The sequence below is a fragment of the Lycium ferocissimum genome, chromosome 9, assembly GCF_029784015.1.
Source record: "Lycium ferocissimum isolate CSIRO_LF1 chromosome 9, AGI_CSIRO_Lferr_CH_V1, whole genome shotgun sequence".
NCBI classification, from domain to species: Eukaryota; Viridiplantae; Streptophyta; class Magnoliopsida; order Solanales; family Solanaceae; genus Lycium; species Lycium ferocissimum.
The window spans coordinates 10,188,806-10,200,547 of NC_081350.1; the positions used below are offsets into that span (position 1 = coordinate 10,188,806).

At 40.3% G+C, this 11,742-nt stretch overlaps 1 protein-coding gene across 1 annotated transcript; it reads left to right on the forward strand.

Moving 5' to 3' along the window:
• Positions 1-11,072: 11,072 nt before the first annotated feature.
• Positions 11,073-11,534, forward strand: LOC132031570 (uncharacterized). The gene has a single exon (XM_059421553.1). It carries the CDS (start codon positions 11,073-11,075, stop codon positions 11,532-11,534), a length of 462 nt encoding a protein of 153 aa, XP_059277536.1.
• The last annotated feature ends 208 nt before the right edge of the window (positions 11,535-11,742 follow it).

An 11,742-nucleotide genomic window follows, 5' to 3' on the forward strand; every position in this document is an offset into this window, starting at 1 on the left:
GACACATCCTGTGAATCACGTGTTTGAACCATAAAATGTAGCCCTACTACATGGCATGACAGAGGGGCATGATTTTTGGTGTTCATCCTGAGAAACGCAGGATTGAACTGCGGATTGATCCTGTGAAACGCAGGATGCACCACAAACTGTGACAAGTTAGTAAAATTGTCATAGATTTTTACTCACATGTTTGTTTGAATTCCACCATACATCATTGGAAAGGTATTTCAAGTATCTAAAACTTATATTACAGGAAGTTTTCCCAAATTCTCAATGTATTTCCATGAAATAGGCATACAAGACACATCAAAAAAAAAAAAAAACTTTGACGAGTTTAAGAACTCTTACGAACTTCACTACTTTGTCTTGATCTTAAATCAACTATTTCCACCCAAACTCATATTGATAGGACTTCATATGCCTAAAATGTCACATTACTTCACATTTAATATATTCACACCTAGCTCGGATTTACGGAGTGTTACAGGATCACCAAAAGCAAAACAAGATCTAGGTGTCGGGGGCTAAAGCACTGAAGCTGAGGAATCAGAGTAAACACCTCGATCGGCTGGTCAAGCAAATAAACCTCCAAAAGCCTGCCCAGACCCATACCACTCTATCTAGCAGGGCTACCCAAAGATTCCTGAAGCGCGGACTGAATGGGGCTACTAGGGTGTGACTGATAGGTCCTAGAAGACTGACCCCCCACCTTTAGAACTGAACTACTGTATCCGCCACACTAACGAGACCTTTTCTCACTAGACCCTCAAAAAGATAGAGCCTTGGCTGACTCGACACACACAAAGATGATCAACTACCGCCTAAAAGTATGACCCTAAGTCTACAAGCTAACGACAAGCAATATGAAGTGGAAGCACAAGTCCTCCTAAAAATCTACGAACCCTCTCTGCCTCTGTTCGAATCAACTGCATCGCACATCGAGCCAAAAAAATAGAAACCGGGCCACATCCCCTGCCACTAACATGCCTCTCTACTACAAATGAATGAACTTATCCCTACGCTAATCCCTTACAGTACGTGGTACGTACTTCTCCAAGAAAGCCTAGTGAAATTGTGCCCAGGTGAGTGGAGGTGAACCAACAGGTCTGCCCTTTATAAAATTCCTCCACCATATCTTCGCATCCCCGCGAAGCTGGAAAGACACATAATCTACACCATGCAACTCCACAATACCCATCTTGTATAGCCTCTCATGCATATCCATAATGAACTCATACGCATCCTCGCTAGGAGTGCCAAAGAATCTGGGCGGCTCTATCTTTAAAAATCTGCTAACAAGCTCCTGATCCCTAAGTTTCAAGACCTGGCCTGCTACTGGCCTAAGAGCACCCTCAAGGGCTGGTATACCATCAATTCGCGGGGCCATGGTAGTAGCAGGCTGCATCTCCGGTCTTTGTCCCTGCTTAGGAGTTCGTAATCCCACTCTGGTCTGTAAACCACCTGGAGTAGTGGCACCACCCACGGCATGCTAGGCATCGAGACGAAGAAGGATGTGGTCCGTAGTGTCCTGGAATACTGGATCAGACATGACCTCGAAGTGAGTCTGGTCTGGCCCCATACCTCTCCCAGTCGCCTGCTCTCTCGCGGTCTAGTGCTCTGGTTGATGCTCTAGAGAAGTTGATCAAGCGCGCCTCTGTCCAGCCTCAAGGGCCCTTCCCATGGCTGGTGCAGCACCACCGCCTCTAGTTTGGCCGCAGCCTCTAGCCTATCCTCGTCCTCTTGTGCCGGCCCCAACAGCGGGCTCGAGCACCTCGTCCATCGCAATAGTAGCTCGTGTTCTCACCATCTTTAAGAGAATAGAAATGAATCAGATACCAATTCGAATGTTCTAGATTCCAATTTGAATAAATTAGTGTGAAAGAATGAATGAATTTGAAGTTTCCCAAATGTACCATAGCCTTTCGCAGATAAGTACGGAGCTCATCGTACTGATCCGCAAGATTTTACTTGACATACTCTTGTACTTATAAATCGAGTAACCTAGGGCACTGATACCAACTTGTCACGACCCAAAATTGCTTAGTCGTACGGGTATCCACCATTTCCCACCTTGGTAGGCGAAGCCTTTCCCAAATCATTAATTCAAAGACAATGAAGTAAATAGGACAATAAAACTTTAAGCCTCAACGTAAATACAAATAAATGCGGAATACAATATTAATACAATCCCAATTAATTTGGTGTAAAACAGTACAATGTCACGACGCAAATTACAAATCGTGTGGGCACCTACCTTATTATCACTAGCCGGCGAACCCTTACCTGTTAACCCATTAATCACTAGACAATTTCAACTTCTTTAATCATTTATACTCTAACAATCAAAAAATAAGTGAATGAATAAATGGTCAGACCAAGTCATAAATAATAAATAATATAAGTGCGGAAGTCTCAACTATTACACCCTGAAAATCTGAAAGTCATCGTACAAGTATTCTAACCAACAATGTCTAAAGAATGAAATATATCTCAAATACAATAATAAATAATGTTTGGAATTTAAAGTAGACATTTTGAAAGAGAGATCTTCAAGTGGCATGGCATGGGTAAAAGCTCACCCTCGGATCTGATCAAGCAAACTAGCTTCAAGCTAGAGATGTAGTCTGGATGAAATTTTTGAAACACCATATGCACTCAAAAAGGGTGCAGCAAGGTAGTATCAATACAAACACTATGTATCGGTAAGCATCATAGGCCGACTAACATTAGTTCACGTATATAAGCATAAAATCAATAAGATAAAAAGATAGGCACTTAATACTCAAATCCAAGTCACAAAATATCCTATAACCGAGTCACAGCCTAACATGAAGCTTCTAAACCACAAGTCTGTCAAGTTTCAATAATCTCACCTGATAATCACAAGTCCAAGTTCCGACCCAAAGTAGAATCACTAACCCATAATTTCACTCAGTCAATGATCATATCTATATCATACTAATCATTAAAAAAACCATACCAAAATCAGAACTAAACAAGTATATAATAATACAGAATAAAATGTAATAACGTGCAATGCAAAATATGATGAAGTGCATGCAATTCACTGGCCAAATACCTCACTCCTCAGTCACTCATCACTTGAACTGTACATACAAGCTAATTGGCATCTTTGCCCAATAGTCATGACCTGCAGGGGACCCATGGTGTCCGTGTACCACTCGTTTTGGAACGAACCTCAGACCACGAGCTCACAACTGGGCCATATCCTCACCTTCAGTCAAATGTCACTTTTCATATATATATATATATATATACACACACACCACTCGTTCCGAAATGAATCTCGAACCACGAGCTCAGAACTAGGTCACATCCTTTCAATGATCAATTATCAAGTAGTATATCATTTTCATTAAAAAGATCATATTAACTTCTCACCATAATTGTCATCAAGTAGTTTCACAAGTTCAACAAGAAGATTATATTAACTTCTTCACAAATTTCACATCACAATGTATGTCTCTATGTATTCCAGCTCATTAGTATGTATGGACTATGTACACTTAGTAATATCAGTGTCAAACACAAGGCATCATGCCATAAGTCTTTCATGAATAGTTTCTGAACCATTTCCATCATGTATGAGTGCATGAATACATGAATGAGTGTAAACATGGTAAATCAGTGCAGACCAATAACGCAGCAGTGAAGGTACAAGTCACAAAGCCACTAGTCGTATCAAGACTTAGATTAACTCAACCATCAAATGAATCATACAAAACGTCTCAACCAACATAAGAGTCTATGTCCCTCTTTAATTCCACATATAGCAAGTACACCTCACAACTAAGTCTTGTATCTCCAAGATGCTCCATTTTTCTATATATTATCATCAACAGTAAATCATACGTCAAGTTTTCATCTACGTACTGTCATGAGTTTATATCATAATTCAAATCTAAACTCATTATCCTTCCTTTCTCTGATGATATGTGCCACAATAAGAGAGGGTTTAGTACAACCCGTAGCACAACCCAATAATTTAGGTAATAAATCTAGTCACAATAACAAGGCAACAAGCCACCATCAACCAAACAAATAGAAATCCATCCCGAATCGCCACAGTATGAATACAACTACACCTTCACAATGCATAAATAATGGAGACAAGCCCACATAATCAATCAATCAATAACAACCTAGGAATATCCAACCCTAACTCTATGTCTGAAGACCTAATCATGCTTTCTCCCATCAATTCTACACAATATATACGTTTCGATAATCAAAGTCTAACTAAAGTAAGCCGTAACTTGCCTAGAATGTAGAACAAGAGCCATGAACTAATCCACATGAGCCTTCACCTTCTTAAGCACCTCAGAACGATCAAAATCTAACAATATGATGCAAATTAAGCAACAACCCATGTATTTAAAAAAGAACAACAATTTGGGAAAGAAAACCCACTTACTTCTACCATTTTCAAAGAATGAAATCGTAACATCCCGCAAATTTGAGTTAGGTGTGAATATGTAAAAATTTAGTGTTAAGATGATATTATACCTATATGAATCCATTCTTGATGAATTCGGGTGGAAGATGGTCGTTTTGAAGTCAAACCAACAATTGAAGTTCTTAAGGGCTCTTAAATTCGCCTAAGTTTTGGTAGGTCTGTCTTCTGGGCGATTTTCATGAAAATGTGTTGCAAATTTTGAAAACCTTCCCCAATAAAGTTGTAGTGATTTGAAAGATCATTCCAATGGTAGGTCTCGCAGCCCAAGAAACGTTATGTACAAAAAGTTATGATCGTTTTACTGAGCGAATGTCAATTGTCGGAAAAACAAAAATGTGTTGGGCCAACGACACGGACCCAACATGGAAGAATTCAGCTATAGACCAAAATAAAAACATGATCAGGTGCTGAAACCGCGACACGGACTCAGTATGGATTGGGGAATATTTTCTGGTTCCGAATTTTCTTTAAGTCCCACTTCGTTGTGTTATTTCCCACTTCATTTCAAATCAATAGTTCTGAGGAAAAGAATCCTAGAAAATTCTCTCTAACCCTAAGGTGAGTTCTCACTCAATATTGATCATTCCCACACCATATCCACCCCCTCTTGATAGCAAATCATCTCTCTAAAACCCTAAGTTCTTGTATTCTCAAGAAGAGGAAGATAGGGGTGTGTGGAATTCATCTAAGGGTGTGATTGTGAACCTTGGGAATTCTGTTTTGTAGCTTTTAGCGGGATTGAGGTATGTCTCTTTTAAAATCATTCCTGACTATAAAGGTGATTTGTATGTCTCTCTTTTGAAAACTTATTCTGAATGAAAATCACTTTTTGAAACTATTGTTGGAAGTATAAATTTTATTCAAGATTCTTTAATGAATGAAAGGAAAAGTAATCTTTGCATATTTCTTGAACTCTAATTCATGTCTAAATGGTGGTTAATGTGTGTGAGGGGACAAACCCACATTAAACATAAATTGTAACAAACCCTATATATGTATAAGATATCATGAATGTTTTCCTCTATGAGAGATGCTTAATAATGATGGTTAAGAGTTGGTAATGACATTCTCATTGATGAATTGGGACATGGAAATCTTTTGTAAAAGACTTATACGTTTTCAAAACATTGATTGGAATGACTTATTATTGCGATATGGCATAATGAACTTTAATGTTATTTATGGTGTGACTACTTTGAGATAAATTGTGAATCGGCTTCTATGCCATGGACTTTGTTGATATGTTTGTCATGCTATTCGGGAGGAAGAGTAGCCACTATGGATCCTAGTGTATTAATTGCGTTGCCATTCGGGGGGAAGAGTGGCCACTTCTGGATTCGCTACCTGGGGTGTATTAATGGCTTTGCCATTCGGGAGGAAGAGTAGCCACCATGAATCCATAATCTGGTGTATTGCGCAGTGTTGTTGATATTGAGTTGGTCCTATATGGGCGATTGTGATATCCATCTTTATTATGGAACTGGTATTTATGCTTGATCGATTTAAAGCATAATGGAAACTAGGATTTTGAAATGGCTTGTAAACTGATTAACAAATGATATTAAGAATCACAAAGTGGAATAACTGTTTTTATACTATCTTTTCTGGATTGATTTCATGTATTATTATAATTTATTTTTGTATTACCTGTTGTCCCCGAGACACTCATTGAGTACGAAGTACTCAGGCATACCATTGTTGTTTTTTACGGTATGTTAGGTAACGGAGAAGTGCAGGTTCTTGATACTGTGCGCTTAGGAAGGACTAGTTGTTACTGGTGATTTGGTGAGCCCACACGTTCATTCGTGGGACACCCTATTTATTCGTTCATTCATTGTTAGTTTTTGTGTTGCATCCCGATGAGTCAAACTATTATTTCTTTATCCTAGAAGCTCCATAGTATACATTCTTATGGGTAGTTGTTGAGTTATTGATTAACTCTCAGGCATGTTGTTATGTTTGAGAAGTATTGATTACTAAAGACTTCCGCTGAATTAATTCATATATGCATGATTTGTTTACCTTTACTTTATAAACTGTTGGAGGTGAATGTTGAACCTGGCGGGTTCAAGTATTATTATTGTGTTTTTTAGGTTCTTCCGATATTGTTCATGACGTCGAATGCCGATCACATCTAGGGTGGATTTTGGGGCGTGACAAGCTTGGTATCAGAGCCATAGGTTTAAATACGTCCTAGGATTGTTGTCGGTGTCTGTGGAGCTGTGTCTAATAGAGTTTTCCTTGTGCAAAGATGATCACCTGCATGACCGACAAACTCCCAAGACATTTATAGTGTTTCCTACTCTTTTTGATTCTAGATTGTGTTGTAGAGATTAAAGTCCTTTTTAGGATCATTCTAATTCGCTCGTTAATTTGTGCCTTGCAGAAATAGCTCTGACGCGATCCAAAAATGGTAATCGAGGACGCCCTGCGTGAGTTAATCGAAATCTTGGGGGCGCGAATGCTGGTAATGGAAATGATGCTGGAAATCAAGCACCACCTCTAGCACCGCCTGCTCCTGCTGTTCCTGTTGCGGGTGTACCTGAGATTGGTACTATGCAAACGGCTATTCAAATGTTGATTGTATTTGTTGCTACTTAGCAGCAGCGTGGAGGTTGGGACCTCACGGTGGAGGTAGACTTAAGCAATTCCTCGACTTAAAGTCACCAGAGTTCTTTGGGTCACGAGAGATGGATGACCCCCAACACTTTTTAGATGAGACCTTCTAGGCATTGACTGTAATCGATGCCCGGGATTCCGATGCTGTAAGGCATGCTTCTTATTAGTTGAAGGATGTTTATCGTGGCGTCGTTGAGACGTGGGAATCGAGAGGGTGACAATCGCTTTAGCTCCGACACGGGCCGAATTTGAAGAGGCATTCATGGAAAGGTTCTTGTCCCGATGAGGAAAGAATTGCTATGGCTACGAAGTTTGAAAAGCTAGAGCAGGTGGTAACAAGTCGGTTCGTGAGTATAGTTTGGAGTACACCCATCTGTCAAAGTATGCTTTATACATGATTCCGACTGAAAAGCATAAGTTGACTCATTTTGTGCAAGGCTTGGTACCACGAATCAACTCTGTATGTGTTGTTGTGGCTATGTCTCCTACTTGCACTTTCTCATCTCTGGTTGGGTTTGCTGAACAACAAGACAGTTGGAAAAATAAGGAGAGGGTGGATCGAGATCGTAAAAGAAGGCCCGATCGGCAGGTGGTTTTAGTGGTAATAATTATAAGGGAGGTCAGAGTAAAGGGTATTCGGCACCTGCTCAGTCTGGCGCATATTCGAATGCTAATGTACCTTCTGGTAGGCAAGGTCAGACGAATAACAACCAAAGAAGGTTCTCCCAAGGTAGTAGTCGGTCCGTTGTATGGGAGGATCGTATCTGTCATCACTATGGTATTAGGGGACATCTTAAGAGGGACTGCAGAAATTGGCTACGTGAGATGGCTGCTATGAATAGCTAAAAGAATGATTCACCTGCTTCTGCATCTGCTAAAAACCAACCTGCTAGTAATGCTAACAATTATAATCAGAATGCTCGTAACGACGGCAGGGGAAAGAAAGTTGCTGATACTTCTAGTGGAGGGACAGCTCGACTTTATGGGTTGACTTGTAGAGAGGCAGCTGAGGCTTCTGATGCTGTGGTTATAGGTATCCTTACCATCTGTTCTCATGATGCTTACTCATTGATTGATCCGGGTTCAAATTTATCCTATGTGACCCCTTATTTTGCTCTTAATTTGGGTATGAAACCCGAACCTTTGTGTGAACCTTTTGCTATTGATACGCCTTCTGGTGTTCCTGTTATTTCTTCTAGAGTGTATAGAAATTGTGTTGTTGTGATCAAGGGATGTGACACCATGGCTGATTTGTATGAACTTGAGATGGTGGATTTTGATGTAATTATGGGGATGAACTAGTTGTCCACATGTTATGCTAATGTGGATTGCCGCCATAAGTTAGTTCACTTCACCTTTCCTGAGGAGCCTGTTATTGTGTGGAAGGGTGAAATTGCTAAGCCAAGGGGTAGATTTATTTTCTATCTTAAGGCTCATAAGATGATTACGAAGTGGTGCATTTACCATTTGGTTGTTGTTAATGATACAAAAGCCGTAGTACCTGAATTTGCATCCGTTCTCATAGTTAGTGATTATCCCAAAGTGTTTCCCGAAGATCTCCCTGGTATTCCTCCCGATAGAGTTATTGATTTTGGGATTGATGTTATTCCCGACACCCAACCTATTTCTATTACACCTTATCGTATGGCTCGCCGGAGCTAAGGGATTTAAAGGATCAGTTGAAGGACTTGTTGGATAAAGGTTTCATCCGACTAAGTTCCTCACCTTGGGGTGCTCCCGTTTTGTTTGTTAGAAAGAAAGATGGTTCCCTTAGGATATGCGTTAATTACCGTCAACTTAATAAAGTGACCATTAAGAATAAATATCCTTTGCCTAGGATAGATGATCTGTTTGACCAACTTCAGGGTGCTAAGTTCTTTCCAAAGATTGAACTAAGGTCTGTGTATCACCAATTGAAGATAAAGGAAAAGGATATCCCGAAAACCGCCTTCCGTACGCGTTATGGGCACTTTGAGTTTCTAGTCATGTCCTTTGGGTTGACTAATGTGCCTACTGCATTCATGGATTTGATGAATCGTGTGTTTAAGCCTTATCTAGACCGCTTCATTATTGTGTTTATTGATGATATTTTGGTGTATTCTAAAAGTCGTGAGGATCATGCAAATCACTTGAGGATAACTTTGACAACACTTGAGGAGAACGAGCTTTATGCAAAATTCTCTAAGTGTGAATTCTGGGTTGAGTCTGTCGCTTTCTTGGGTCACGTGGTGACTGGTGATGGCATTAAAGTAGACCCTCAGAAAATCTCAGCGGTTAAGGATTGGCCTAGACCAACTAGTGCAACAGAAATTCATAGTTTCTTAGGTTTGGCAAATTATTACAGAAAGTTTGTGGATGGTTTTTTGTCCATAGCCTCGCCATTGACTAAATTGACACAGAAGACTGCTAAGTTTCAAAGGGTCCGAAGCTTGTGAAAAGAGTTTCCAAGAGCTTAAGACAAGGTTAACTTCGGCTCCTATTTTGACTTTACCTTCTGGGTCTGGTGGATACGTGGTGTATTGTGATGCTTCTAGAATTTGTTTGGGTTGTGTATTGATGCAGAACAGTAAGGTGATTGCTTATGCCTCGCGTCAGTTGAAGAAGCATGAGAAAAATTATCCGACTCATGACTTGGAGTTGGCTGCCGTTGTATTTGCCTTAAAAATTTGGCTTCATTATTTGTATGGTGAGCATTGTGATGTTTTTACTGACCATAAAAGCTTGCAATACATCTTCAAAAATCGAGAGTTGAATCTTAGACAAAGGAAGTGGTTGGATTTGTTAAAAGATTAAGACTTGAATATCTTGTATCATCCTGTTAAGGCTAATGTGGTTGCTGATGCTTTGAGTAGAAAATCTATGGGCACGTTGGCTTATTTGCGTGCTCATGACATGCCCATGGGGAAAGAGATTCAAAGGCTTGCCAGTCTTGGGGTTAGGCTTGATGAAACTGAAGATAGAGAGTTAGTGGGAATCACTCCATCACGGTCTGACATTGTAGAAAGGATTAAATCCAAGCAATATGATGATGAACTTTTGGCAAAGCTGAGAGATGGAGTGGAAAGGGGTGAGTACACTTCCTTTACTGTGGCTACTGGTGATAGTGTTCTGCAATTGCAAGGACGATTGTGTGTTCCTGATGTTGATGGTCTTCGACAGGAATTAATGATGGAAGCTCATAGTTCCAAGTATTCGGTTCATCCGGATCCACCAAAATGTATAAGGATTTGAAACAACACTACGGTGGAAGAGCATGAAGGTTGATATTTCTAACTTTGTGGCTAAGTGTTTGAACCGTCACAATGTGTGAAGGTCAACATCAAAGGCCCGGAGGCCCGGCTCGAATATTGAGATTCCGCAATGGGAAGTGGGAGGAGATCAACATGGATTTCGTTGTGGGGTTACCCCGCACAAAGGCCAAGTTTGACTCGATTTGGGTTATCGTGGATAGACTCACAAAGTCTGTCCATTTTCTTCCTGTGAAAACGTCATATACCGCGGCGGAGTACGCCAAGTTATATATAAAAGAGATAGTTAGATTGCATAGCGTTCCGACATCGATTATATCTGATAGAGGTACGCAATTTACTGCTCATTTTTGGACATCCTTTCAGGAAGGTTTGGGAACTAGAGTGAAATTGAGCACTACCTTTCATCCTCAAACTGACGAGCAAGCGGAGAGAACTATTCAGACTTTTGAAGATATGCTACGAGCCTATGCAATCGATTTTGGAGGTAGTTGGGATGAACACCTACCTTTGGGGGAATTCGCTTACAACAATAGCTATCAAGCGAGTATTCAGATGGCTCCTTATGAGGCTCTTTATGGGAGGTGTTATTAGTCTCCAATTGGTTGGCTTGAACCAATGGAAGTAGAGTTTTGGGCCCCGATTCTTCATGAGGCGATCGAGAAGGTAAATCTTATTGTGCAAAATGATCGAAGAGCGCACGTAGTAGACAAAAGTCTTATACGGACATGAGGCGTAGGGAATTGAAATTTGCTGTTGGTGACAAGGTTTTCTTGAAAGTGTCACCTATGAAGGGGGTAATGCGTTTTGGCAGAAAGGGCAAGCTTAGTCCTCGCTATATTGGTCCTTACGAGATTACGAAAAGGGTTGGGAAGGTAGCGTACGAGTTGAGATTACCGGCTGAGATGTCCATGGTTCATCCGGTGTTTTACATTTCGATGTTGAGATTGTACAAACCTGATCCTTCCCATGTGTTGAATCATGAACAAATTGAAATTAATGAGGCATTGTCTTATGAAGAAGAGCCAGTTCAGATTTTAGATCGTCAAGTTAGAAGGTTGAGAACAAAGGATGTAGCTCCGGTTAAAGTGTTATGGCGAAACCATAACACTGAGGAAGCTACTTGGGAAGCGGAGGAGGACATGAAGAAAAGATATCCTCACTTTTTCCCTACTACAAATATGTGTTGAACCTTTCGGATGTATTTACCTGTGAAAGTTTAGAGTGAAGTATAAATCTCACAATTGTGTTTAGGCTTGAATGATGCATTCGTTACATGTTTAGTTGTATGTTATCTCTGAGGATGTTTCACCTTGCTAGAAGAACTCTTGAAATTCTGAAATTTGAGGTTTAGTAAAGAATCCTAGGCCATGGTTTTCATTCGGGCACGAATGATCT

Bases quoted from the DNA above. Each gene is read 5' to 3' on its own strand.
- LOC132031570 (XM_059421553.1), top strand. From the start codon at position 11,073: ATGAGGCGTAGGGAATTGAAATTTGCTGTTGGTGACAAGGTTTTCTTG.